The 27,643-nt window shown below is 37.5% G+C and overlaps 1 protein-coding gene and 13 non-coding genes across 14 annotated transcripts; 1 reads left to right on the top strand and 13 right to left on the bottom strand.

Annotated features, from left to right (window-relative positions):
• The first annotated feature begins 143 nt into the window (after window positions 1–143).
• Window positions 144–26,600, top strand: snap25b (synaptosome associated protein 25b). The gene is made up of 8 exons (XM_056768265.1): window positions 144–294; window positions 13,136–13,246; window positions 15,128–15,169; window positions 16,044–16,092; window positions 21,514–21,631; window positions 24,226–24,342; window positions 25,287–25,431; window positions 25,824–26,600. The coding sequence occupies exons 2-8, from the start codon at window positions 13,175–13,177 to the stop codon at window positions 25,890–25,892; spliced, it is 612 nt and encodes a 203-aa protein (XP_056624243.1). The 5' UTR covers window positions 144–294; window positions 13,136–13,174; the 3' UTR covers window positions 25,893–26,600.
• Window positions 17,001–17,083, bottom strand: trnal-uaa (transfer RNA leucine (anticodon UAA)). The gene has a single exon. It is a non-coding gene; the product is annotated as a tRNA-Leu (tRNA).
• trnal-uaa (transfer RNA leucine (anticodon UAA)) lies at window positions 17,206–17,288 on the bottom strand. The gene has a single exon. It is a non-coding gene; the product is annotated as a tRNA-Leu (tRNA).
• trnal-uaa (transfer RNA leucine (anticodon UAA)) lies at window positions 17,593–17,675 on the bottom strand. Its single transcript has one exon. It is a non-coding gene; the product is annotated as a tRNA-Leu (tRNA).
• Window positions 17,799–17,881, bottom strand: trnal-uaa (transfer RNA leucine (anticodon UAA)). The gene has a single exon. It is a non-coding gene; the product is annotated as a tRNA-Leu (tRNA).
• Window positions 18,177–18,259, bottom strand: trnal-uaa (transfer RNA leucine (anticodon UAA)). The gene has a single exon. It is a non-coding gene; the product is annotated as a tRNA-Leu (tRNA).
• Window positions 18,547–18,629, bottom strand: trnal-uaa (transfer RNA leucine (anticodon UAA)). The gene has a single exon. It is a non-coding gene; the product is annotated as a tRNA-Leu (tRNA).
• Window positions 18,732–18,816, bottom strand: trnal-uaa (transfer RNA leucine (anticodon UAA)). The gene has a single exon. It is a non-coding gene; the product is annotated as a tRNA-Leu (tRNA).
• trnal-uaa (transfer RNA leucine (anticodon UAA)) lies at window positions 18,939–19,021 on the bottom strand. Its single transcript has one exon. It is a non-coding gene; the product is annotated as a tRNA-Leu (tRNA).
• trnal-uaa (transfer RNA leucine (anticodon UAA)) lies at window positions 19,124–19,208 on the bottom strand. Its single transcript has one exon. It is a non-coding gene; the product is annotated as a tRNA-Leu (tRNA).
• On the bottom strand, window positions 19,311–19,395 carry trnal-uaa (transfer RNA leucine (anticodon UAA)). Its single transcript has one exon. It is a non-coding gene; the product is annotated as a tRNA-Leu (tRNA).
• trnal-uaa (transfer RNA leucine (anticodon UAA)) lies at window positions 19,498–19,580 on the bottom strand. Its single transcript has one exon. It is a non-coding gene; the product is annotated as a tRNA-Leu (tRNA).
• Window positions 19,683–19,767, bottom strand: trnal-uaa (transfer RNA leucine (anticodon UAA)). Its single transcript has one exon. It is a non-coding gene; the product is annotated as a tRNA-Leu (tRNA).
• On the bottom strand, window positions 19,862–19,946 carry trnal-uaa (transfer RNA leucine (anticodon UAA)). The gene has a single exon. It is a non-coding gene; the product is annotated as a tRNA-Leu (tRNA).
• Window positions 26,601–27,643: the final 1,043 nt, after the last annotated feature.

Raw genomic sequence — 27,643 nt, 5'->3', positions numbered from 1 at the left:
CTTAGTGTTGAGTGTTGTTGTGACGCAAGAGAGAATCGTCATCTTTGATGGGGGCGGGGTCATTAACACTAACTCGCTCCAGCACTGTATAGACACGCCCTTGTGTTGAGGGTGATTGTGACGTCAGAGGGGCTCGCCATCTTTGATGAGGGAAGAGGTCTCTCTCTCTTTCTCTCTTACTCACTCACTCACTCACCCACCCAGCGTTGTATGGAGGCGCATTTGGCGACCTAAATCAGTGTTGACGGAGGTAAAACGATAGTAACATCTCCAACGTGGTTCATCGAGTGCAAGGTTGGTTTGTTTGCATGTTTTAACGCTTTCGAAAAGGTTTTCTTTAGGAATATATGAGCAATCGTTTACTTTTTCCTTCAAAGATAAAGAAATATCACCGCAATGATTTTAAATACAGAGAAGCGTTTTTATCGTTATGGTTATACTGTAAAAGATCTGGAGCGCACTTTGCGTGTAGTTTTTATTTGTTTGTTAGCAAATGTCCGCTTTTCAGCTTGATAAACTTTCATGGCCGAGATTTCAGAAGTGTAATGAAGAGAATAAAAGCCTCGGGCTGTGTGTGTGTGTGTGTGTGTGTGTGTGTGTTTGTTGTTTCGAGTGAATGTAACTGAACAGGAGGAGAGCTTCAGCACCACGGACAGCTCTCATTAAGACGCTCGCGCTTAGTGGAGTAAAATACACATTCAAACTACGTGTTATTTTAGCTTTGAGGTGCTGTCCCTTATTTTATTAAGATAATTCTTAAAAAAAAAATTTAAAAGATAATTCTTGGCTTAAAATATTTTATTATTATTATCTTGGCTTTTTGTCTACATTTTATTTATTTTATTTAATTTTTTTACTTGAATGAATATGTGCAGTAAGTCAGGTTTTTGTTTTGTGCTCATATATTGTGGATAATTATTTAGTTCTTTATCATTTTAGCCTAAACACTATTGACTAATACTACTAATGGCTATCTTACAATAAATATAATCAATATTTTTACAGTCAATCAAGGTGTAGTTTTTATATTGAATCATGTTCTCTTCTGTGTTAAGACCAGGTAATTTTGGTGTGCAAAACCTGGCAGAGATAAATAATTCTAGGTTAAAAATAGGGTCCTTGATTGCTTTCAGAGCTTTGGCTTATCTGTATTTCACTTCTTTGTGCCAAAAGTTTCCTACACACTCAATGTGAAATGAGCCAACAAAGACATCAATTCTTCAAGATGAGCCTTGGGACTTTTAATCTTGGCATCGCTTTTCTTTTTTGAGGAAAGTGGTCAGTTCGGATTGCGTAACTGTTTATCTAGGGCAGGGTGTGTTTTAACTCGTCATCAGGTCTGTTTACTGCTTTATATCTTCCAGCAGTGCGTTGGCACTTGAATTGTTTTGTTTGCATTACCTTAAAAGAGCTTATTCCTCTGAGAGACTGGTGACATTGAACTTAGGGCAACTTGTTCAGCATTTTCATTTGGTAGCATCTGAAATGTGTTATATTGTCACTTTATTTTTAGATGAGCGATAATGTGAACCGAGTTTGGGAAATAATTGTGACTGAGGTGCCTGAAGCAGGTGCCAGGTATTTTGGGTGTGCTCAATATTTTGAACACACGCTACCTGTATGTGTTCTGTTCCAAGGGATGTCACAGCATGAAGTTTAGTTCTGTTTTTTTAACAGATGGTGTTTAAAAACACATCAAAACAGTAATAAATTTGTCTTCTCTTGAAACATCCCACATATTCCTGTAGTACTGGAACGGGCAGAGCACGGCACTAGTAACATCGAGGGTTGTTTCAGGGAAGGTCCCACGGAATTGAACCCTTGACCTAGATGTTGCTAGCACAATGATAAAATGTATAGCTAAAATGCATTGAAGGTTGCTTTGAATAAACAGATCCGACTTTCTGATGTGTTCTTGATATATCTTAATGAAATAATTGAAATCTCATAAATCTCTTTGTGTAACATTTGTGCATCACCGATTTTACATTTTGATGCATACATAAACATCACGTCAGAAAGAGATTGTGATATAACACATCCCTGTGGGTGCATGTGGGTTCATCCAGCTCATGGAGAGCACCATATGTCAAACAGTCGCCACACAAATCGTGTGTTTGCTGTAATATTCCGCGTCCTTGATGAGTCTCGCTGTGACCAATGCTGCAAAAATGGGTTGCACACATGGCAGTGTCATGTTCAGCTTGAGGCGTGTGATTTTCAGGCTGATCTATAGGGTCATACTCTAGACATAGTTCTCAGTCTACACAAATGCCTGCGATTGGTGGCTTTAATAGATGGCTTCGTACAAGCCACCTCCACTCCATCAGATTAGCACGCTGGGCTTTATCCCTTCCTGAATGGGACACTCACTTTGGTTTTAACGCTGTAATCCCCTCTGGTAAAGATGATTGCTTTGAACCTCCCGAGCGCTGCTGCACTACACAGCCAACGCTCTGACACAAATATGACAGTTATATAATCGTGAAGTTTTGAATAATCGTTCTGAACTTAAAACGCATTTTTATTTTAGCAGCATTCATGGTTTCAAGGAGCATTTTGTGCTTCCCCACTGTTTGTAATCTATGGCATTTAACCAGAAAAGAAATATTCTAAGGAAAGATTTTCATCAGTAGAAAGGACATGTGGTCTTTGATACCACAGCACATTTCACAGTAACCAGACTTTACATGCTGGGCCTCTTCTGCATGTCACAGGGCAAGAGACATCCAGTTACATCTTTCTAAAGAATGTACAACCTGCTGTTAGCTCACGCCGCACGTCACGCTGGGTTGTCATTGCATGCTGGATTAATTTAATTTCTAAAAGACTCTTGTAATTTAACAAATCGGGGTTGTTATTGTCTTTGTGCTGGTACAACAATATTAGGTTTTTATGCTCCACAAGGTCCTTGCATTTAAATAAGAAAAAAGAAATTGAAATCAGGAAATGATCACACTTTTTTGTAGAAATTTATGTTAAATATAATATATTGTTTGTAATGCTATATGGTCCATGCAATACCAGACTTGTTAGTACATTATTTTTGCGGATGGTTTTCTATATTCACCAATGCTTTGCTTTGTTTCCGTTGACACACAGATTTGTAAAATTTTTGTTCCTTTTTTATTTTTTAGGACAAAATGTACTTTTCATAAGAATACTTAAAATAAATTAATTATTCTTATTAAATATTTAAATATATATAAGGTTTAGCTTTTTCGTAAATCTCTTGATATCTATGGTTTGAATACTAAAAATAACAAACACAATTGTGTAACTATTCTCTGCCTGTCACAGACATGAATTTGCCCTCACTGGGTTTTTTCATCATGCATGCATTTTGCAAGGGGAGAGACGCACAAATGTGGGCTTGGGTTAAACTCTCCATTTTCTCTGATTTAGAACCAATTCCCATCTCGAAGATTCTATCTACAAACATAAGAAAAATGCAAAACCAGTTTCTATTTTGTTTACAGATACATTATCTCCACACATAAAATCAGGCTGCTTTCAGGTTCTCAGATAAAGAAAGTTTCTCAGTTGAAAGCAGGAAGTCTCCTTGATCCCGGGATCAGGATTTGAAAGGAGATAAGCCTGTGGAGAGTTGGAGGAATATCCCGGGGGTTTAGGGGTTATACGTGACCAGAAGGTCAATAGTGAACTGCACAAAATGAAGTCGCACCTCTGAGCAAGGAGAATGATGGGATAGGGTAGCAGAGGTCAAGGCCTTTGAAGCACTGAGGTCAGTTGAAATATGTTGAGAAAAGTGTGCACGCATGAGCGTTTATTTATGTTGTTAAGGTGAAACCATCCATATACACCCTTGCATTAAATTCACCATGTTGTGAACTACAGTTACCCTAAAGTGTCAAACTGCTCTACAAAGTGTGTTTCGTATACGTCATCTCCTTCGGCAAAGAAGTGAAAACTTGACATCATCTTAATCCTGTGTCACCCACCATAGTGCTTAGAAAGGGAGGGGTGTAGCCGTTGGTTGTAATTCGCGACCTCACCGCTAGATAGCAAATTGCATACACTGATTCTATTAAATATAGAAAATTATAAATGAATTCTATCAATGTACCAGCTTATACAAAATACTGGCATGAATTTCTTGACTTTGAATCTGGTTCAGAATCTAAACACCCTTTGAATTAGTTTTGTATTTAATATTGTGACTTGAAATTATGCATGCATGCATTGATTAAATACCACAGCACTATCCAATAGCTCAGAGGTACGACTATCCCACAGCACTATCCCATAGTGGTGTAGTGCTGTCTCTCCATTTGGACATCGTTTATTTTTATTTGAGGAACCATTAAAGTCTTTCTTTGCTTTAACTTCACACAAAGAGGCATTACATTAATAATCGTGACCTCATACTTCTCGGGACCTAATGTATAGCGTCTGCACAATGAACAGATGTGACAGTGTGCAGCTCTGACATTTCCACCATCCTTGACATAGTTACAGATGCATCTGTAGACACACAATGCATTTTTGAAGGTTTCACCATCGTCTAAGCTATCTGCATCTAACATTTACTTGAACCTTCCTATTCTTCCAAAGACTGGAAATTTGAGACCATTATGATGCTAATGATGGAAAAGCGTGTTAAGAGTGTTAAAATGATGAGCTTTTACCTTTAAACTAATTTTATTGTCAAATCAGCCTGTTAAGGAAATATTACATATGTGGGAGATTGCTTTGAATGACGTCTGTGGAAACAAAGATGAGCATCTAAACATGACAACCTCTCCATCACGATGCTGAGATCATTGTTGTGTGTACATTCAGAGTGGAATTCAAACCTCTCAAGTGAAATGCTGAGCATGATTAGTGTGCTTCAGGATTTTCCAAATGGAGGTATTATGTCCCATTAACTGAAATTCTGTTGACATTAGGAAATTAACACTGCCAATTCGCTTCCTCCTAGCGTGCCTCCTCTGGAGTTACAGGATTCAATTTTCCTGATATTTCCGTAATTTTATATACAGTATATGTATAAGTTCGGTAATCTGTCTGACCTGAGCGTTCGACCTTGTCAAGCGATGTAAACCCCAAAACAGCCGTCTGAGAAATGGAACCTGCCAGTTTTGTTTCTCAACCTTTCAAATATTAAATCAGTTCACAGATGGACGGCGCATGCTAACTAAGCACCCACCCTGAAACGCAACTTCTGTGTTTTTTATCACATCTTGGAGATCTGTTGTTGGAACGGCTGATGAAGTTTTGATGAGCTGTACTTTTGTAAAAGCTTGGTTTTAAACAGTTAATTCCTACAGTTCGTCCATACAACATTTCAATGTGTGACCATGACCTGAACAATCCAAATAATGCTGGGTTTAACCCACGTTTGGACAAAATGAGGACAAACCCCATTATTGCTTTAAACCCAAAATGTCTGTATTTGTCTCAACCTTAGGTAAAAAAATCCTGTTGGGTTTGTCCACATTTTGTCCAACCATTGGTTTTCTAAAAAGCGTGTAACTCCAGAAAGGACAAAAAGGCACGTGAAAATACAATAGTCAATATGTCAACAAACATATCATATGGCTTTCGTAGGCTTGTAAACAGCACAGTCATACTTTTGAAGCCTTACATGCTGAGGTCACTTTATAGGACATGACCCAAATGACAATAAAAAATGAACTATAGGAATAACATAAAATTGTGTAGCTAAATGACAACAAAATGTCTTTATTTTGTATTTAGTCTATACGAGTGATGATCTGAATTATGTGGTTTTTGAACAGGAGGGATGGGATGGAGGAAAATCTGGTTTCAAGTGTTTGGATGGTTATTCAGGTTGCTTGGTAACTTGCAAATCACCCATCAGTTGTCATAGTGTCTTGCTTGTTCTACTATTTTGAATTCTACCATTTTGAGCTTTCTCTTTCCATTTCTAGCCCTCCATGTCAAATGTCTTACCTGTCTACATCGTATGTACAATATTAACAATACGATGTCATCTTGTTATATATCTGATTTAAAGCCTCTATGCTAAAGCTTTGATTTGGGACTGTCGTCACACAACCTCTTCCTGATTTCTGGATCACAGTTTTAAGTCTAAAGACGGTTTCAAAGCAACAACAAACATTGCTGCGCAATTGCGCAGGCATGCAGTGTGGCCCAACTTCCGGTAGTGTGACTCTGCACATCCGCAAAAAGTCTCTGTAGATTATTTCTGAAAGCAAAAGTTAAATTATTTTGGGTTACCAAAGCGACTACTGAAGTAACAACTGATTAAACAGATTGCTTATTTAATAAAATGTATATGAAATGAAGTTAAACTATTATTGTTTATCTAATACAATTATTCTACAATAAAATAGTAATACAAATTACTATCAATATACAATATATATTGTCATGATTACAAACAAGGACCCAGGTGCAGACTGTAGGATGGTGACACAAGGACTTTATTTAACAATAAAACAAAACCCACTAGGGGGCAAATCAACAAAGACAGGGTAATGATAAGTCAGACTCGACAAAAAATAGAATAATTGAAACTGGCCCAAACTAAAACACACTTTGACAAACACTACGACATGACTTGACTTGACAGCAAACACGAGGGCATTAAATAGGAAACCAAATCAAGAAAGCAACAGGTGCATGCCATGAAGTCATTAACATTCAATAATGAGGTAACGAGATGAGCCTCTCTCCACACAAAACATGAGGCTCTGTCATGATCCTGCCTCTAGACCAAGAAAAACTTGACATGATGAGGCAGAATCGTGACAGTAAATTTAAATGATATATAAATACTTTTATTATAAACACTAGCCAGACCGATCTATAAACACAGACCGGAATTTACCTTAGGGCCATGTACGTGCGTCTGATGAAACCGCCTATAAAAAAACATACTGTAAGATCAGGTGTCAGAGGGAAGTGTGAGTTATATGACTTCTGTTTGTCAGAGGACACATCTGGACCTAATGACGTGGTTTTGAACAGAACAAGGTCTAAGTATGGCACATATTAAGAGAGCATTTGGTGTGACATATACTGAAATCATGCATAAAGGCGTTTCTGCAAGAGTAAACATCATGCATGGCTATAATTAGACTTAATTAGACTTGCCTTTACGAGATAACACTCTGCTAGAAAAAGGGGGAAAGATCTTAAAAAGTTTTGGCCTTGGGTCATAGCCAATTCCTATTTTACAAGGAGAGATAATCCCCAGTGTTTTTACAAAACACTTATTCAGGGAGGGCAATATTACGGATGCATTTGTATGCAAATGCATGCATTACGTTTGACTTTATAATTCACGAAGACGTTGTTTTAGTAACACACATGGGGGTGACCCATATATTGGAGGAAGCATGCTTTTCTTTCTTAACGGTTGAACAAATTCAAGATCCGAATGGATCCTAATGCTTTTAAATTAAATGGATTGTTCAGCCAAAAATGAAAATTCTGTCATTATTTACTCACCCTCAGGTTGTTTCAAACCTGTAAACATTACTTTGTTCTGAACAAAGTCAAAGATATCAGGAAGCGATTTCTAGTTATGAAACATTATTGACTATCATAGTGGGAAAAAATAAAGCGTAGTCAAAGGTGCCCCAGAACTATTTGTTTAACTAAATTCTTCAAAATATAACATTTTGTGTCAAACAGAACAAAAAAGATTTTTTTTTCTTCTATGAAAGCAGATGATGTCCCAGAATTTACAATTGCTAATATTTTTCCAAATATCTTTCTTTGTGTTCAACAGAACAAAGAAATGTATACAGTGAAATGTATTTAAAACATCCCCAGGGTGAGTAAATGATGACAGTATTTTCATTTTCTGGTGACACTTTAAGCAGTTAATAACACTATGGCCTGGTTTCAGACTAGGCTTAAAAGAAAAAAATGGTTTGTACTTGAATTTTCTTTAGTTAAAAGTTTAGTCAACAAGGTCTTAATTACTTTTAGACTAACTAAAAACAAGAAAAATAGAACTAATTTACACATTTTTGGCCCAGTTTCTTAGACAAGGCTTAGCTTAAACCAGGACTCTGCCTTAGTTAATTTAGGCTATTTAAGTCGCTTTTATTAAAATGCCATAGAAAGAAACATTACTGATATGCATCTTGAGACAAAACAAGGGCACTGACATATTTTAAGATTAAGATTAAGAAAACAGGAAAAAATTCAATTTAGTCTGGACTAGTCCTAAGCCTTGTCTGTGAAACTGGGGCAATAGGTTTTGAATTGATAAGAAATTGATTTTTTTTTTCTCCAAAAAGTCTCTTAAAGACATCTTCAGGAGACAGTGATATGTGTATTAAAAACAGATACGTGATTTCTTTAAGTTAATTGTATCTCACTGAGTTTTCCTGTGAATTCTATAAATGGGGCGAATCAACACCGTAAGCTTGTTTAAGACAGACACTAGGCCATAAATCCCCTTGGAGTGGTGGGTTTAATCTGTGATGCTTTGTGGCCTGACACGACCGATGCGACGCATTCTGACAGGTTTAAAACACATCAGACCGCAGGTCTCTGGAGGACACAGCAATTCCATCTTTAGGAGAGACACTATAACGTTGATTGGTCTTTCCTTAAGCATCTATTTCTTTTCATGGACACTGCTTTGATATAGTAGAGGCACATTCATTGCTCTCTTTATGAGATGTGGAAGCAGACATGAAAACATCTGACCTCATATGACTTGGGTCATATTCCTCGTAGAGTTAGATGCTATCTGAACTATTCTTCCTTTTTCAGATACAGGCGGCCTTTATATTGCATGTTTCTTCGCAAGCTATTCTCGACTGTGCTCCGTGATATATTCTGCCGAGCCTTGTCCTGTTGGGATTTGTACTGGGATGTGTTGTAGAAGCACCTGGTCTTTGTCAGCATTTGCCTGGGTTGCTGGAAAACACAATATGGTCCTGAAGCTGCTGCTTTATACGTTGTTGCTTTTTGAGAACATTCTGTGAAAATGTCAGTTTGCACTCAGAGTTCATTATTATTCTTGTTTTATATTCACCATTCCTGCTGAGTCACTGACAGTCTTTGACATTAAGCATCACATTCGGTGGGTTGTGCATCAGCCATTGCTTTTCAAATGTGTCCGTGCAAACTAATGTGTTGGACTGGGGTTCATTTATTGTTGGAATAAAATGATCTGTCCTTTTCCATTCGCATGCATTTGATGGCTATTATACGCTTCAAAATCTATGTTTTATTCTGTGTTCAATGCTGGTCTCTTTATATTGAATTATATAAAGATATATTGAATGCAAATGCAGCTGCTTTTGTTCGGAGACATAATACAAAACTAAAAACCATATTCAAGGACATGTAAGCAATTTTATTTTTTGTAATATACAGAGAGTTGTTATTTTTACAGCTCTGCTCACATATAAAATGGGAAACCACATCAAAAATATTACCGCAAGACAACAAACATATCCTGGATTTGTGTTTCTGCTTTTTTGTTCAACACACCTGATTCTCAATGTGAAGGTTGCAATATATCAACCCTTATGCCCTTCATGTCAGGGGTGGGTTGCACAACGCCACATTGGCCGAAGGGCTAAACTAAATGACCTTCTGCATGCTAAACAGAGGAACACAATGCTTATCACATACAATGGTGTGGTTGGGTCATACGTCACCTGCTATTCTCTATATAAATGTTATATATTTCCATGATAACTCTTTAACAAGTTAAAATACTTCTTCTTAGCTAAACAAATTTTATAAATGAATAGCTTCAGGGAAATTATATAAAGCAAATTTACAATTTGCACTTAAGTTAAAATCAAAGATTATGGCATGGCTTTGGTACAAACATTCTTTATTCCTGAGTGTGCAACAGATTTCTTTGGGTGCTGATGAAATTTTACTCTCAGGGTGTGTGGATTAACATCCACATCCTTGAAGAGCTATGATTTACATGATGGCCTACACATCCGTAGACAAGGTTGGGAGAAAATGCTTGTCAATGAGAGAGCCGACCATCTCTCTCGTTCCTTATCTGACACACCGTTCATTATTAATGGAATCAGAGCGTCTCAGGGGAGAAAGTGATGGAGCGAGAAAGAGACTTTAACTACACTTTTTATTTTTTGTTCACCTGAAAATGAATGACCCTATTTTGGAAACCGTTTTGGAAAAGTTTGTTGGGTGAGTATAAAGGACTAGTATATTTGTTTGTAGATTATGTCAGTGCCTGAAGTGAGATGGACAAAACCTTGAAAATTCATCAAAGTTGACTTTCGAGAAATTAGTGTTGACTTTGGCGGAAACGTTGCACAGAGGAACAATAATTCAAGTTAATATTTTTGCTCCGGTTTATAAAAAAATGCAATTATTAACTACACACCCGCCATCATTTTTCAGCCAACTTTTTAATTTCAACGCGCACACAAAAGAATAAACTTAAAAGCCTAATTCATTTTTCATGCGCTGCACTGCTGCATTTTATGTTCATGAAATATTTAATATCTGGCGAGTCACTAAAGTCAAAATAGTTTTAAGTCAAACTCCTGTGCTGTTCTAAGTCACCAGTGGATGTCTGACTTTCAGCCTCATGGAAAGCAAAATGGAAAGCATGTCGCAAGTTCCACCTCAGTGTCACAAAAACACATTTTGTAATCAAAATGAAAACTTTGCTGTGTGCTTTTGAGACGCTTTTCACTTAAGTTGATTTCTTTCTGGAATACGTTGACACTCAGCTGTTTAACAAATATAATTGGAAGGAGTTTTTAAGAACCTCATTTAAATCAATTGTGAATTAGAATCAGTGCTTCCACAGTCAACTAAAAGTTAAATAAGAACGCTACTGTCTCCTCTACTATGACCTAAATAAAAAAAAGATTAATTAACATTAATATAGTGACATTAATTTACCTTTGAGTTTATGTAGTAACACTGTTGGGGGACAAGCTCCATGCTAAAGATCTCCAGACTTTCACTTTGACAGCCTGTGTGAAAATATTTTTTTAAAAAGGTAATCTAATTGTCTTAAAATAAAAAGAAATGACTCGTTGATGATGTTAATATGGACCTGTCACCATTAGTGGTGGAGAGAGTGAGATGTAGTAGGCAGTGGGAAGCTGGAGTACAAGAGGTCTGCCGCCTTTTACAGTTGGCACAGGAGAGATGCTTAATGACGGCCACGAGCACCAGAGGCACTTACAAGATTTCTGGCAGTATAGTATATTTACTTGACTTGATGCCAATTTAAATCTGTTAAAGCACACTACATTTAAGTAACATTGCATTGAATGTTCATCATGTTGTCAATTTTGTATTGTCCAATATTGCAAATATCCATTAGAATATAACTTTACTGTCATTGTTTAGGGAACAATGAAATACAGTTTAGCAGCTCTTCACGATTATTAAGTTTGTGAATAGGTTAAGGAATATTTCACCTTCAAATTGAAAAGTCTATCATAATTTACTCATACTCTTGTCATTGAAACCTGTGTGATTTTCTATCTTCTGCAAAACCTCAAAGAAGATACTTTGAAAATTGCTGGTACCCAAAAACCCTTGGTCCCCCATTGAATTCTATAATAAACCAATAAACCAAGTCAATGGTGACCAAACATATTTCAAAAATACTATTTTGTGTTCTGCTGAAGAAGAGCATGATGCATGTAACCCCGATGTAGTGATGAAACAAATTATTTTAACGCATTGTGTGTTCTTGCTAAAGCACCTAGAATACATAAATGCCATGCAAATGTTATCTTGACTGCCTGTATGTAGGAAAACGACTACTTAGGCGTATTAAAGTCTTGACACACTCTTAAAGTCTCAGATTTGTTTGTTCGATGATGAACAGTTGGCAGATCAGACATCTTCTGAGCCACAAGATGAGGAATGTTTGGGAATCACGCCAGTACTGGGTCTTTGCACAGACACAGCGTTGCCATGTTGCAGTCAGCATGACTTTCAACTTTTCTGCATTCACGCTAGATTATAATATCATGCCTGGATCATTCACCATGTGTTTGAATTTCAGTGAAAAGAATACAAAAATCAATGCACGCAGGGTGGCATTTATAAACGGAGCCAAGACCCTTGACGCAGATGGCTGTGACATACTGTATGCATCACAACAATGTTAACTCTTTAAAAACACCCTGTGGTCAGATTAAGATGGAGAGCATACGATTTTAGTTGTGACTGATGGGCGATGAGAAGCGTTACACCGTGTCTATACTGGACACGACAGGCGTGACGAGACATGACAAAAGACATTATAAACGCATTAGAACACAGTTTTGTCCACACTAGATGCGGTGCGGCAAACAAATAAAAAACAAGCAGGTTGTTCCGTCCGGTGTAGACATGGTGTTAAGAATTCAGAATTAATGAATACATTTCCGAAAGAATGAGTCTGAACATATCGACTGCCAGGGGTGGATTGAGACTAAAAAGTGGTCCTGGACTTCTCCTCCAGGAGCAGCCCACACACCAAGCTATTAACATAATACACCAGCTTATTGATGCACAAATCATTCTAAAACACCACAATTTAGAAGCATATGTTTTTAAAGACCTTTCTGAGGCACATTGCAAAGCCAATAAAACAACAAACATTAAACACTTAAGGCCAGTGCAGTCTAAGCAACAAACAGACATCAGAATTACATAAAAGCCTGCCTGAACATGTCAGTGTAATGTAGGGTGATGTATTTGAACTGTTTGTAAATCACACTTTACTGACCGTGACGTGTTACACACCTTAGTCAAGGATTCAAGTTTTACCCTGTTGATGACTTCCTACTTATGAATAATTTCTTTGACAAGAGAATTTACTTAAGGAGTACATATTACGAGATCATGTAAATTACATTTCATGCAGTTTGATGTTGCTGTGTGTGAATGTAAGCAGTCTGCCAAGTTTTAAAGCCGAAGGTGAATGAATAACTGAAAAACTCTGAGTGCTCCGGACGTCCAGTCCGAAACTGTCGACTGCCACTGCCACTGTTTATTGTTTTCAAATGTGAATGAATTTCAGTGATGCTCATTTGCACTGCTTGGTTGCCTTTTTATACACTCATAATTTCGGCATATTCATGTAGCCTTGTCCTGCCCGTATGCCTTTATTGACGTGACCTTAATCAAACGCAAAACATATTTTTCTCTATTCCAGACCTCAAAGTAGAGCGAACACCTCATCCCTCCATCAGCCATGGCGGACGAAGCCGATATGCGCAATGAGTTGTCCGACATGCAGGCCCGAGCCGATCAGCTGGGCGATGAGGTAAGATCACCTTCGCCCATCCATGGGAGATGCCGGTCTAAAAATAAACGCTTAATGTGACAGCTACACATATAAATAGACTCATCCCAGGATGAAGGAGACCAGGAAATGACTAGCAGACCGTCGATTAATAGACTTTCAGTATGAGACAGAACCTCGCTAAAGAGCAGCGGAGAATAGATGTGTTTTGTACAAAGAGAAGAGACTCTATATTAGGACTTCTCATCTATTTATTATGGAGCAGGGGAGGTTGTCTGGTTACTAGGCAGAAGTGGTGGCTGTCAGCGAGTGCTTCTTATTTCAGACTGTCACAGCTTTCCCAGCACCTGCCCTGTGGGGTTTCTCCACTGGCTTTGATAGACCTTTAGTCACACTGGTCTCCTGCAGAAACAATCAGAACTGACAATCACACAGGGGGGGGTTAACTTTGGTACATCTGAGGTTGGTTGATGACAAGAATTTTGATACATTTTGAACACGTATGTTGTTGTGCCGTGTGACTGGTCTTTCATTATTTTTCAACAGTTTTTTTACACTGGTTAGGAGAACCAACAAACACCATTCAATTGTAGTTTCAAGTCATTTGTTTTGTAATTGCTCCTATTTGGACTTATGCAAATGTAAAAAATGAATTGAAACTGGAGCACTTCCCAGAGGAACATTTTTTGTTGGTCTTTCGTGGCTCAGGAGATTTAACAGAGTTCTCAAATGTGTTTCATTTACATGTCAACTTGGTCTAAAATTGCTTTGAAGAAACAAAAACAAAAACAAATGAGATGATTGCTAAAGTGTATTAAGAGTGTGGCGGTGTAAAATGAAGGTGAGAAAGGTGAGTACATTTGGTGAGAAATATAGAGAGTACAGATTGAAATCTTCAATAATGTTTTATTTGATAGCAGACTTGACAAATCTGAGCCCAGTTTGGGACGTTGTTGGGATCTCTCGTGAAACTCAAATGAAGTCATTTTTTGGGATTACTTTTTGTCAGGAATAACATTTGAGATGCATGAAAATGTTTCCTTTTGCTCTTCAATTAATCTCTATGATATCTGGAAGAAATGATTAAAATATTAAAGAGATCTCATCTCCCTATGGATTATCTTTGATCTTTGTCAATTTTCCAACTAGTCATTCAGCAACTAGGTTACAGAGAATAGTTCAAGCCCCACATTGGAGTCAACCTACAAATCCACAGTTGTACAATCCCGTAAAAAAACGATAAAGTAATGGCAGAAAATGACCAGTACATTATCCTTTATTTTACGGACATTTCCATTAATGTTAAAATGCAATTTATGCATTGTAAAATGTAAAATACAGGAAAAACAACTGTCAAAATGAATACGGAATACGGAAAATGTTTTACAGATGTTTTTTAGAGTTTAGTCATCTCCATGATTTAACCTGGAATAGAGGAAATTAACGTTGAAAATGACCCACTTCACCTTGAAAACCTCGCAATTGCAAGGTTATATATAGTTGCATGTGTTACATGATAACGGCTCTCTGAGATGAAAATCAAGAACAGAATAATGATCTTTAAAGTCAGTCAGTTATCCTGCGTCCTGTGCTGCGCAGTCATATTTCGTGAGCTCAGATATACACGCCGGACTGAGAGTACATTAAATATTTATGGGTGGATAATGCTATCTTGAGCTTTCTTTTGAAAGAACAGGAAGTAGCGGGGGGGGGGGTAAACATCGGTTTTCATTCAGTCTGAAGTTGGCAGACATTTGTAACACGATGTTCAATCTGACATTATGAACATTGTGCAGTACCAAACCTAGTACTCTTATAATTGACAAACACTATGATATATTTAATATTAAATATGAAAAATACAATTCATTGGGGATAATATGTATTTTCTTTTCTCCACAGTCTTTAGAAAGTACTCGGCGCATGCTGCAACTGGTCGAGGAGGTGAGATAAAGAAAAAATCTAACTATTTGTACATCTGTGTATCATTTCTAGTTTTATAAACCTAACCACATTAGATCATCCTGGATGTTTTAGGTATAGCTATGCCCAATATATAAAAAGAGTTCCCGCATTGCTTGTTTTCTGAAGGTCAGAAATAGAGACAGCGAGCTTCCGATCTGTAATAAAAATCAATGATTTCAGACAAACTCCATCTGTGTTACTGATATGGCAGAGTCGACACACAAGACACAAAATGGGTGATAATCTAATACTGTGTTTTCAGGAAATTTCTCAAGCAACTTCTATGAGACACTCCATGATATTTTATTCAAATGTTTTGTAGACGCACGCCTGTTTTTATTAGAACACAACCACATTAAACTTTAACAACATGTGCGCATATTTGACCAGATGGACTATTTAATTGCAAATAAATAGATTCTCAAAGGTATTCGCCACTATCACAGCATTCCGATGCACGGCTTGACGCGTGTTAAAATAATGAGACGATGTGGGATTAGCAAGAAAAAAATCTGCTGTTCTATTTAGGTCAGTAGATCCTGCGTGTGCCTTAGAGAACGGCTCGCCATATTGCTCACACGTACCAATAAACCACATCCCAGTGCTCTGTTTACAGGCCTACAATACATTTAGCCCAGCGCCGCCTGCCAATTTACTGCCTTTTAAAATGACATGCCAATGAAGAATTTCAGATGTCATAATATTGTGCACTCTAATCGTTCCACTTTTATTTCCTGCTAGTCTTTTCTCATCTTATATCTGACTCACATCTCTGAAATTCTCATTTCTATCTGCCTTCTCTTATTCGCTTGTTATTTCATTTCTTTCCTCTTTGTCGCTTTTGATGGAATAGAGTAAAGATGCTGGAATCAGAACTTTGGTTATGCTGGATGAACAGGGAGGTAAGTTACAGTGCAGAGATGGTGATATTTTTAATTACTAAAATAAAGCCATCACAACACGATCTCATAGCACTATTTTACGAGCTGGCTAATTCGTATGAATTCGTATGGTCTCATTTGCATGTTTTGGTACAGTCTGCTTATGAGCCTGTGACGGTAATGTTTACCAATGGGGCTTAGTTGTTGCTTTTTTCTTTTTAATGTCATACCAATAAGCCATTTCGCAAAATAATTACAAATTCCCGTGATCAGGCTGGTCATTACAGTCTAATGGTTACCCATAATGCTTTGCTAAATGAGCTATTTAACAGATCCTGTTGTAAAAATTATTCTGAATGACTATACATACAATTCTATTACTGTGATGAATTTAACGTATTTATGAGCTTAATATCCAGCTATCATGTCAAAAGTGAAGTTGTGAGAGGTAGACCGAACGATCGACGTTGCTGGTAACGACAAACAACTCTCCTTTTCACCAGATGAAATATATCTGTGTACAATCCCTGGGGGAAACGACTTTCCTGTAACGCTCATTGCTATTACAAATCTGGGGTAATGAACCTACTCATTCCAAAAACGCAGTTGGACTCATTAGCATGAGCAATAAAACAATAATTGATTTATCAAAGATGCGAGTTGTTTACTAGAAACACTGTCATATTGCTATGGATAAATGAAGGCCATATATTGCCTGTGGCTTTATTCGGTTTAATGTGGATAATCAGAAATATGAAAATTCTTTCTACGTGGAGGAGAATTTTTTATTATTCTGTCAAAGCAACACATACAGCCCTTTATTGCATACAGTTAAATGCAGTTGTGCTACTTATTTATGCCGTATAGGCAACTTACACACTTCCAAGAGTGCATGGCATTCAAACTGACCAGGATTGATTTAATTAAACTACCAGGAGTGGGGTTTGAACCCACGAGGATATATATCCATTGGATCTTAAGTCCAACGCCTTAACCACTCGGCCATCCTGGTACTGTGGTGGTGTTTTGTGCTACTTATTTATTCTGTATAGGCAACTTACAAACTTCCAAGAGGGCATGGCTTTCAAACTGATCAGGATTGATTCATCTTGTAATCTTACTGCGCAACTAAACTACCAGGAGTGGGGTTTGAACCCACGAGGATATATATCCATTGGATCTTAAGTCCAACGCCTTAACCACTCGGCCATCCTGGTCCCATGTTGGTGTTTTGTGCTACTTATTTATTCGGTATAGGCAACTTTAAAACTACCTAGAGTGCATGGGATTCAAACTGACCAGGATAGAGTTAACTAAACTACCATGAGGGGAGTTTGAACACACGAGGATATAGATCCGATCCATTGGATCTTAAATCCAACGCCTTAACCCCTCGGCCATCCTGGTCCTGTGTTGGTGTTTTGTGCTACTTATTTATTCCGTAAAGACAACTTCCAAGAGTGCATGGCTTTCAAACTGATCAGGATTGATGTATCTTGTAATCTTACTGCGCAACTAAACTACCAGGAGTGGGGTTTGAACCCACGAGGATATATATCCATTGGATCTTAAGTCCAACGCCTTAACCACTCGGCCATCCTGGTACTGTGGTGGGTTTTTTTTGCTACTTATTTATTCTGTATAGGCAACTTACAAACTTCCAAGAGGGCATAGCTTTCAAACTGATCAGGATTGATTTATCTTGTATTCTTACTGCGCAACTAAACTACCAGGAGTGGGGTTTGAACCCACGAGGATATATATCCATTGGATCTTAATTCCAACGCCTTAACCACTCGGCCATCCTGGTACTTTGGTGGTGTTTTGTGCTACTTATTTATTCTCTATAGGCAACTTACAAACTTCCAAGAGGGCATGGCATTCAAACTGACCAGGATTGATGTAATCAAACTACCAGGAGTGGGGTTTGAACCCACGAGGATATATTTAAGTCCAACGCCTTAACCACTCGGCCATCCTGGTACTGTGGTGGTGTTTTGTGCTACTTATTTATTCTGTATAGGCAATTTACAAACTTCCAAGAGGGCATGGCTTTCAATCTGATCAGGATTGATTTATCTTGTAATCTTACTGCGCAACTAAACTACCAGGAGTGGGGTTTGAACCCACGAGGATATATATCCATTGGATCTTAAGTCCAACGCCTTAACCACTTGGCCATCCTGATACTGTGGTGGTGTTTTGTGCTACTTATTTATTCTGTATAGGCAACTTACAAACTACCAAGAGTGCATGGCATTCAAACTGACCAGGATAGATTTAACTAAACTACCATGAGTGGAGTTTGAACACACGAGGATATATATCCATTGGATCTTAAGTCCAACGCCTTAACCGCTCAGCCATCCTAGTCCCATGTTGGTTTTTTGTGCTACTTATTTATTCGGTATAGGCAACTTAAAAACTACCAAGAGTGCATGGCATTCAAACTGACCAGGATAGATTTAACTAAACTACCATGAGTGGAGTTTGAACACACGAGGATATATATCCATTGGATCTTAAGTCCAACGCCTTAACCACTCGGCCATCCTGGTCCCATGTTGGTGTTTTGTGCTACTTATTTATTCTGTATAGGCAACTTAAAAACTACCAAGAGTCCGTGGCATTCAAACTGACCAGGATAGATTTAACTAAACTACCAGGAGTGGGGTTTGAACCCACGAAGATATATATATCCATTGGATCTTAAGTCCAACGCCTTAACTACTCGGCGATCCTGGTTCTGTGGTGGTGTTTTGTGCTACTTATTTATTCTGTATAGGCAATTTACAAACTTCCAAGAGAGCATGGCTTTCAAACTGATCAGGATTGATTCATCTTGTAATCTTACTGCGCAACTAAACTACCAGGAGTGGGGTTTGAACCCACGAGGATATATATCCATTGGATCTTAAGTCCAACGCCTTAACCGCTCAGCCATCCTAGTCCCATGTTGGTTTTTTGTGCTACTTATTTATTCGGTAAAGGCAACTTAAAAACTACCAAGAGTGCATGGCATTCAAACTGACCAGGATAGATTTAACTAAACTACCAGGAGTGGGGTTTGAACCCACGAAGATATATATATCCATTGGATCTTAAGTCCAACGCCTTAACCGCTCAGCCATCCTAGTCCCATGTTGGTTTTTTGTGCTACTTATTTATTCGGTATAGGCAACTTAAAAACTACCAAGAGTGCATGGCATTCAAACTGACCAGGATAGATTTAACTAAACTACCAGGAGTGGGGTTTGAACCCACGAAGATATATATATCCATTGGATCTTAAGTCCAACGCCTTAACCACTCGGCCATCCTGGTCCCATGTTGGTGTTTTGTGCTACTTATTTATTCGGTATAGGCAACTTAAAAACTACCAAGAGTGCTTGGCATTCAAACTGACCAGGATAGATTTAACTAAACTACCATGAGTGGAGTTTGAACACACGAGGATATATATCCATTGGATCTTAAGTCCAACGCCTTAACCACTCGGCCATCCTGGTCCCATGTTGGTGTTTTGTGCTACTTATTTATTCGGTATAGGCAACTTAAAAACTACCAAGAGGGCATGGCTTTCAAACTGACCAGGATAGATTTAACTAAACTACCAGGAGTGGGGTTTGAACCCACGAAGATATATATATCCATTGGATCTTAAGTCCAACGCCTTAACTACTCGGCCATCCTGGTCCTGTGTTGGTGTTTTGTGCTACTTATTTATTCCGTAAAGACAACTTCCAAGAGTGCATGGCATTCAAACTGACCAGGATTGATTTAATTAAACTACCAGGAGTGGGGTTTGAACCCACGAAGATATATATATCCATTGGATCTTAAGTCCAACGCCTTAACTACTCGGCCATCCTGGTACTGTGGCGATGTTTTGTGCTACTTATATATTCCATATAGGCAATTTACAAACTACCAAGAGTGCATGGCTTTCAAATTTACCAGGATAGATTTATATATATACATTGAATCTTAATCCCACACCTTAACCACACAGCCAGCCTGGTCTCTTATTCATGTTCTGAGCCATTTAATTAATTTATTATTTTGATGTGCATTTTTAATAACAACATCTGTTTCATACCCCCAGGGATTATACTGTGTTTTAAAGCCCTAGAGGAATGTTTTCCCATTTCTATTTTTCATTTCAGACCATTTACAATCTAACATTTCAATTTTTCCTTCTTCAGTGTTTCACATTCTCTAGAAGCTCTTCATATTTATATAACCTAAATCTCAACACACGTGTGTCCCTTAATTACCCAATGATGACAAATAATTTACTTTCATTGGCAATAGACAATTATATTTAGGAGAAAAAGGTCAATGAGACAATCAAAACATCATATAGTCAGGGGAAAAAAATTACAAGTAAATTCACGTTGAAAAATCTTCATCCAAACATTAAGAGTGATTATATGACTCTATTGATTGACAATTTTCTCAAACGTTTTCTCCTCTAAATATAATTGTCTATTTCTAATAAAAGTTACTGATTTATTATTAATTGGATACATTTATTGGACACACGTGTGTTAAGATGTAAGTTATAATAATATGAAGAGTTTTTAGAGAATGTGAATCACCGAAGATGGTCATACAGTATATGACCGAAACGTCTGTTGATTTTTAACATGAACTGAGCACTTTATCTTGCCCCTTGTGAATTAACTTGTAATCCTTTTTTGAAGACATAGCAAACGAATATCAAGAAGTGAGCTTCTTGCTCTTATATAGAATTGAAAGGAATAGTACAAACTGGCATTATTGATTATTATCATCATTAAACTCAATGCTTAACTATGTCTTATTTGGTCAATACATTATCACACTATCAATAATAAACCCCAATCACTTATTAAATTCATTTCATGCTATGCATTTGGTTTAAAAACAATTTGCAAATGTTCTTGCTTTTTCTCAACACCTCATGTTCTCCCCATCCCATCCCATCCCATCCCATCACCTAACTTAACCAAACCTAAACAGCCCATCACGTCACAGATGTTTCACATTTACATAGAGACGTTTCTGGAGTGCTCAGATCACTTGTTGTCATCACCCTTTGTCTGCCAGGATGCAAAATCTCATTTCATTGCCTTTGTCCTGACCAGAGCAACTCGAGCGTGTTGAAGATGGCATGAACCATATCAACAAAGACATGATGGAGGCAGAGAAAAGTTTAAAAGATGTAGGCAAATGCTGTGGACTTGTATGTCCCTGCGACAAGTAGGTACTGGTGAAGCGCCGATGGGCTTCACCCGCGTGCTGCTGTCTGACTGTATGTTGTCACGTGAATGTTTCAAGTCTTTCTTTTTCTTTTTGTCCCCTTTTTTCCTCCTCTCCGCCTTTCCTTTTCTCTATCTCCATTTGCTTTTCCGCATTCTTTATTTCTTGGGGGTCATAATTGACTAATGTTTAACTCAGAGCAACTGGAGCGCATCGAAGAAGGAATGGATCAAATCAATAAGGACATGAAAGAAGCAGAAAAGAATTTGACGGATCTAGGAAATCTCTGTGGGCTTTGCCCGTGTCCATGTAACAAGTAGGTGATGCCTGTCGTCTGCCTGCCTGCCTGCCTGCTTGCCTGCCAGACTAATAGGAAAAGCGCAATGACCAGTTTGCACGCATGCCCGCTCTGTAGCCACGACTCCCCCCCTGATGCACTCTGCCTGGACTGCTCCTGTGTGCATGGGGATGGTGGTAGAGATAGCTGGAGGCATGAAAGCCATTGGTTTAGCACATCTATAGTTGTAGATCTAGGCCCTGCTCTCTGCCGCTAAACGCACAAATACGCTGGGCTCTATGCTTCACTGATCTGCTCTTGTTAGATTTAAATGTTAAGTGCCTGCTTGATATGCATGAAAAACTAGCGTTTTACACACTTTTAACTAACCGGGTGGAGCACAGAAATTCACAGTTCTTTATAAAGCTGAATGCAGATGTGTTTTTTGCACGTGTTACCTGAAAGGCAAAGCTTAAAATATCTCACTTTAGGATTCTGGATAAACAATTTGGGGTTGCAAATATGACTGTCAAACCACATAAGTTCAAATGTTGCAGCAAATGAATTCATTTAGTAAGTGTAAGTAATATTATTCAAGCAGGGACAAACATATCTCATTTATCTGTGTTTCATGAGGTGTAAATGTTATGTTAATGTTATGCCGTGTGATCAAATCTTGAATAATGGTGCAGGCGCAACATAAATACTCATGTAAGCAACTGTCAGTGGCTAAAATATGCAGAAGTGTTATTGTGTCATCAGAGATAATGTGAGCAGTCGCCGAACGCCAGTTGTTTGATCAAGTATTTATGAATGTTAACTGTTGGGTCATTTATTATTCCTTTTATGTATTAGGGGATTGAAATATTCGAGGTCCAACACAAAAACTTTAAATGCAATGATGTCCTATTTCTTTTTAAATTCAACATAAAAGCTTTACGTTCTGTGTTAAGTGTTTAGTGGAACTGAATATTGAATGGAGACTTGACTCTATTCTTCCGTTATTGATTAGACATATAAATAATCATTTATTTATACAGAACTGTTCATACATAAAATGTAACTCAAAGTGCTTCAGGTGCAAAAACAGTAAAATACGTAAATGACATAACATAATAATAATACAAAAAAGTAACATAGCTCCAGACTACTTTTGTCATGGCAATTTTAAAGAGATATGTCTTTAGCTGCTTTTTAAAAATATAAAAACTTGGCAATTCGCTCACTTAATTTGGCTAACAATTATACATTTTTGGAGCACAACTAATTAAGGTACCACCAGGTAGCCTAAAATTGACAAGACCAGCAATAGAGGATCTTAGAGTACGATTTGGAATATATATATATATTTTTAAAAAGCATCTCAATGACAGGTGGTGATGTCATAATTGTATTCTTGTTGACTTTAAAATTTGCGAATGAATTAAGCAACGATTGCTTACCTTTGAACTTTTATTCATGTCACGCACACACTTGAGTTTGTGTCAGAAAGGATTAAGGTCATGCTAGATTCTTACTGGCTATTGTCAGAATATATTTTCTCAGCTCCTGTGGTCTCAATGGCAGTAGCTTGAATGTAAGAAGGAGAATAAAATTGAAACAGATAATAACATACATCCCTAATTTACATAAAAGGTTGAAATATCAGATAACAGCCCATAGGAAAGCACCTGCATTGGTTAGAGATTTGCTGTGAACTCAGGCTTTGTTCAGACAGGCTGCATAAATCTGATTCTTTAAATCTATTTGTAGTTTTTGGATCTTAACCACAATTAGGCCACATTCTTTGAAACAGTTTTTTATGTTTCACATTTAGAATTGTGTTAGATGGGATTATATGTTGGTTTTCTTATTAGTGATTTTAAATGTAAATATACACAGAATGTTGTGTCTTAGTTCATTAATTTTTGTGCACTTTTTTTACTCTATTTAACTCTATTTCACTTTTTGCATTGTTATGTTTAGATATTTTGTTTTTTTTCCGGCCATCCCAGGTCTTTTGTAAAAGACAGTGTCTTGACATTGCATGTTTACTACCCCCTATATTGACTACACTGTCTGAACAAAAAAATCAGATTTGTAAAACAACAAAAGGTCAAAAATCATATTTGATCTGAATTACAATTTGTTGTGTACAAAGCTTTAGACCTTAATTGTTGTGCATTGATACTAAAAATGACACCCCTTTCTTGCCTGAGGCAATGCATTATGTGTGTTTTGTTTAAAACTCTTCTATTTATTTATTGATATTTAACCACATTGAACTGTTTCTTTAACACCTGTATATTCTATGTTCTGTACACTGATTTAAAAAATGTGCTTTTGTTTCTTCACCTTAACTCGTCTTGCTGATGTAAAATTCCTCTTTAACTTTCCGTCCGTATAAAGTTGTCTCTTGTGATCCACTCGGTGTTGTGTTAGTTCTAGTTGTGTTGCTCCTCACAGGAAGCACATACACTAGTGTGTATAATGCGTAAATCCATAACATGCAGATACCCCCCCACTCATATCCGGTTTTAAACGTTATATGTCTGCATGTCATTCCTCTTAAGTGTAAGTTTAGTACTTTTAGTGTGAGAGCTTTGTAATAGCATTCTAGTGCTCATCTTCTCTTACTTCCTGTGGCCGTTAAGGCTGAAAGGTGGTGGTCAGTCCTGGGGTAATAATCAGGATGGGGTGGTGTCCAGTCAGCCAGCACGTGTGGTCGATGAACGTGAGCAGATGGCCATCAGCGGAGGATTTATCCGCAGGTCAGTTTCTCTAAAAAGTGATGGAGAATGTCATTCGATTAACCATGTTTATAGGAGAGTTTGGCCTTTGAAGAGCATGGTCATCGAGTCAGAAAAGCTCCTGTTAAAGCATTCAATGTGAAAATTCTGTCATTATTGACTCACTTTGAAATGAAAATTGTAAAAAGCGCTATATAAATAAAGTTGAGTTGAGTTGAGTTGAAATTGTTGTCAACCTATAATTCAAAGATAATTCAATATATTCAAGATATTTTGAAGAATGTTGCTAACCAACTTTGGACTTCATTCACTTTCATTATATGGACATAAAACCACTGAGACACTTCTTAAAATATCCTTTTTTGAGTGTTTCACAGAACAAAGAGTCACATACAGGTTTTGAATGAAATGAGAGTAATAAATAATGGCAGAATGTATATTTTTGGTGAACTATCCCTTTAACGCAAAATGTTAAAATGTAGAACAGAAATGTTAATATTATCGAATATGTAGTATTAACTCAACATCAATAATCATGGTTATTAATATCATGATTATTGCAAATGATTATTGCCTTTTTTGTCTTCTAGTTTTCATACAAATATCAGAGTCCCAACTGTTAATGAATACATGGCTCTCAATCTGTAATTGCTGTTGATGTTTGAATCTTGAACACCAGCCTCAGAGAGCCTCGTCTCTGACTCATAACGATCTCTATAATTGTCTGTTGAAGACGAATATCCGCTATGTGCCAGACTGTAGCTTCAGGCACATCATGTATACTGTAGGTCTTGAAACCATTCTGCTCCTGTTGCTCTGATTTCTCTAATACATCCACTGTCGGTTCAAGAGAATCCAAATACAATGAAATGGTTTTAATATCTATACAGGGTAATGTGGTGAAATACAATTCTCATGCCTGTCTCAAGCAGTGTTTTAATACAGCAAACATGTGGTTTACTCAGGGTAACGGATGATGCACGAGAGAATGAAATGGATGAGAATTTGGAACAGGTGGGAGGCATCATCGGTAACCTCCGCCACATGGCTCTGGACATGGGCAATGAGATTGACACCCAGAATCGACAAATCGACCGGATTATGGATATGGTAAAGTCATAGGATTTCAAATATCACTTATACAAGACAATGACATCAATATGCTTGACTCTTTAGTAAAATAAGTACATTATTGAGAAGAAGATCTGTTTCTTTTATAGCTTTTAACCTCTGCCTAATTATATGTAAAGTTGCTTTGCAACAATGCACAATTATGAAAAGGCTAAATAAACAAAATTGAATTGAATTGAATTGAAAAGACACAAGCATCACTTTTACTATTGCTTATAGCTACTTAATTAGGAACAAACCACTAACCATAGGTAGGGTACTGTACATTTAAATGATTCTATAGTCATGACACCTAAGTCTCAAACCCATGACCTTTGGATGACTGGTGCCATGCTTTTCCAGTTAAACAATCTTTGAACTTTGTCTTTCAGGCCGATTCCAACAAAACCAGGATCGACGAAGCCAACCAACGCGCCACAAAGATGTTGGGCAGTGGCTAAATGTCTGCAAAAAGTGCTTTGGCTTCCTTTCCCCTCCCTGCTGTACCTGCAAAAGTGCACGTGTGCTATCGCACGCTCCGGTCGCACATGTGCACTTGTCAGCCCCTTGACGCTCTATTTAGGAAGTGTTGTTCGGTGTCTGTCTATAAACTGATAGTCTAGTAAATGATCACATTTACTCTGTATCTTTTTCTCCAAAGGTTAAATGTACAAAGTGCATATTTGATGACTAGAGCTCACACGTGACGTTTCTTTTGTTTATGTTTTTTAAGTGTGTATTTTTTTAGTATATACACACATTTTTTGGATGAAATTTCTTAAAGGTTTTTAGTCATCCATGTTTTCATGCTCTGTGTTTTATTCTACATAAGCCATGCTTCATACTCTGATGACAGGAGAAGTATTAGATTGTGTGGTGCAGGGGATCACGTCGGTGCACTGCTTATCATAGCCTGCCATTTTCTATCCATCACCTTTAGACAGCGTGCAGTACAGATTTTTCCACCTGAAGTGGTGATGTATGTATACCACGTGTCTCTTTCACTTATTACCCAATGTGTAGACATTACCATACGGCATGCGTTAAAGTATCGCGGTTTTGCAATATCACAATAGTGCCACACTTTTTATTTATGTACATCTGCAAAATGTGTCCGTCTTGTAAAATCTAAAGTATGAGAAAATGCCAATAAAAAATAAACAAACCTAGGACTCAATCTGGTGTTTTTCTTATCAGTTTTTGTGCTGCTGTCATGTATTTGACATCAAAGGAATATTTTAAAATAGAGACAAGAGTGTTAGAATGTCTGTGTTGTACTAGCAGAGATCTTCTCTGAACCAGAGGCTTTAGATGGATTATGCCTAGCAACGTCACTAATCACATACAAATGCTGAAATACACAAGAACACACAAACACGCTGTGGTTAATACAGGCTGACACTGATGGCACGTGTAAATGTAGGGGTTTAATGGATGATTGTCTGTAATAAAACCAGCTGCCTTTGGTGTAGAAACATAAAAAACAAGCTGTAGACATGTATATTATTTGACATTACATTATGATGTAAGTTAAAATAAAATTCTTCCAAATGCTGTTCACAAAACTGCGAAAGATTTTATTTTATACAACAAAAAATGTCCATGCTGGTCAGAGTACTTTTTCATTTATTTCCCATCATAACATAAAGCTAATGAAGCCTGGTTTTGCAGAGATAGGCCTAAATTAATTCCTTCTGGATGTGCATTGCTAAAGTAAAAAATTTCATCATTTCAGATGCTTATAGCTTATTTAAAATGAGGTCAAGCAAGCACAATCCAAATGAATTTTTTAAATCTTATGAAATCTCTTGAAGAGTGCAATATTCTTCCTTGAATTTGACGTATTTTTTATTTATACAGTATGTTTTGATGAGGAACGGCAAATTATATTTTTTTTACAAAGAAACTTCTTAATTCATTGAGAAATGTCGTCAATGTTCCTGGTTTCTCAGACACACTAAACTTCACCTTTAACAGTTAACCTTATTAAGCAGATGAAGGGAATGATATGTGACAGTTCTTTGACACATAATTTGCTCATCGCCGTTCAGGTGCCGATTGAACAGAATCATTATTCAGCGATTGACACCCTCTCACCGCCCCCTTTTCTGAGTCACAGTGAATCTCCGCTGGCCTGTTCTTTATCTCACAGCTAGTCTCTTCCAGCCCACCTCTTCATCAGCTCCCTCTTCGTCTCACTTTATATTCAACC

Source organism: Triplophysa dalaica, chromosome 15 (genome assembly GCF_015846415.1).
Source record: "Triplophysa dalaica isolate WHDGS20190420 chromosome 15, ASM1584641v1, whole genome shotgun sequence".
Lineage (NCBI taxonomy): Eukaryota > Metazoa > Chordata > Actinopteri > Cypriniformes > Nemacheilidae > Triplophysa > Triplophysa dalaica.
Note: the sequence above shows the minus strand (reverse complement) of the source record. Positions and strands in the feature narration are given on the sequence as shown.

What these genes read in the sequence shown, in the direction of transcription:
- snap25b (XM_056768265.1), top strand. Translation starts at nt 13,175, where the DNA reads ATGGCGGACGAAGCCGATATGCGCAATGAGTTGTCCGACATGCAGGCC. An exon ending in TGCCCGTGTCCATGTAACAA is followed by an intron (nt 21,632 to 24,225) that starts GTAGGTGATGCC and finishes GTGGCCGTTAAG; the next exon opens with GCTGAAAGGTGGTGGTCAGT. An exon ending in AGCGGAGGATTTATCCGCAG is followed by an intron (nt 24,343 to 25,286) that starts GTCAGTTTCTCT and finishes TGGTTTACTCAG; the next exon opens with GGTAACGGATGATGCACGAG.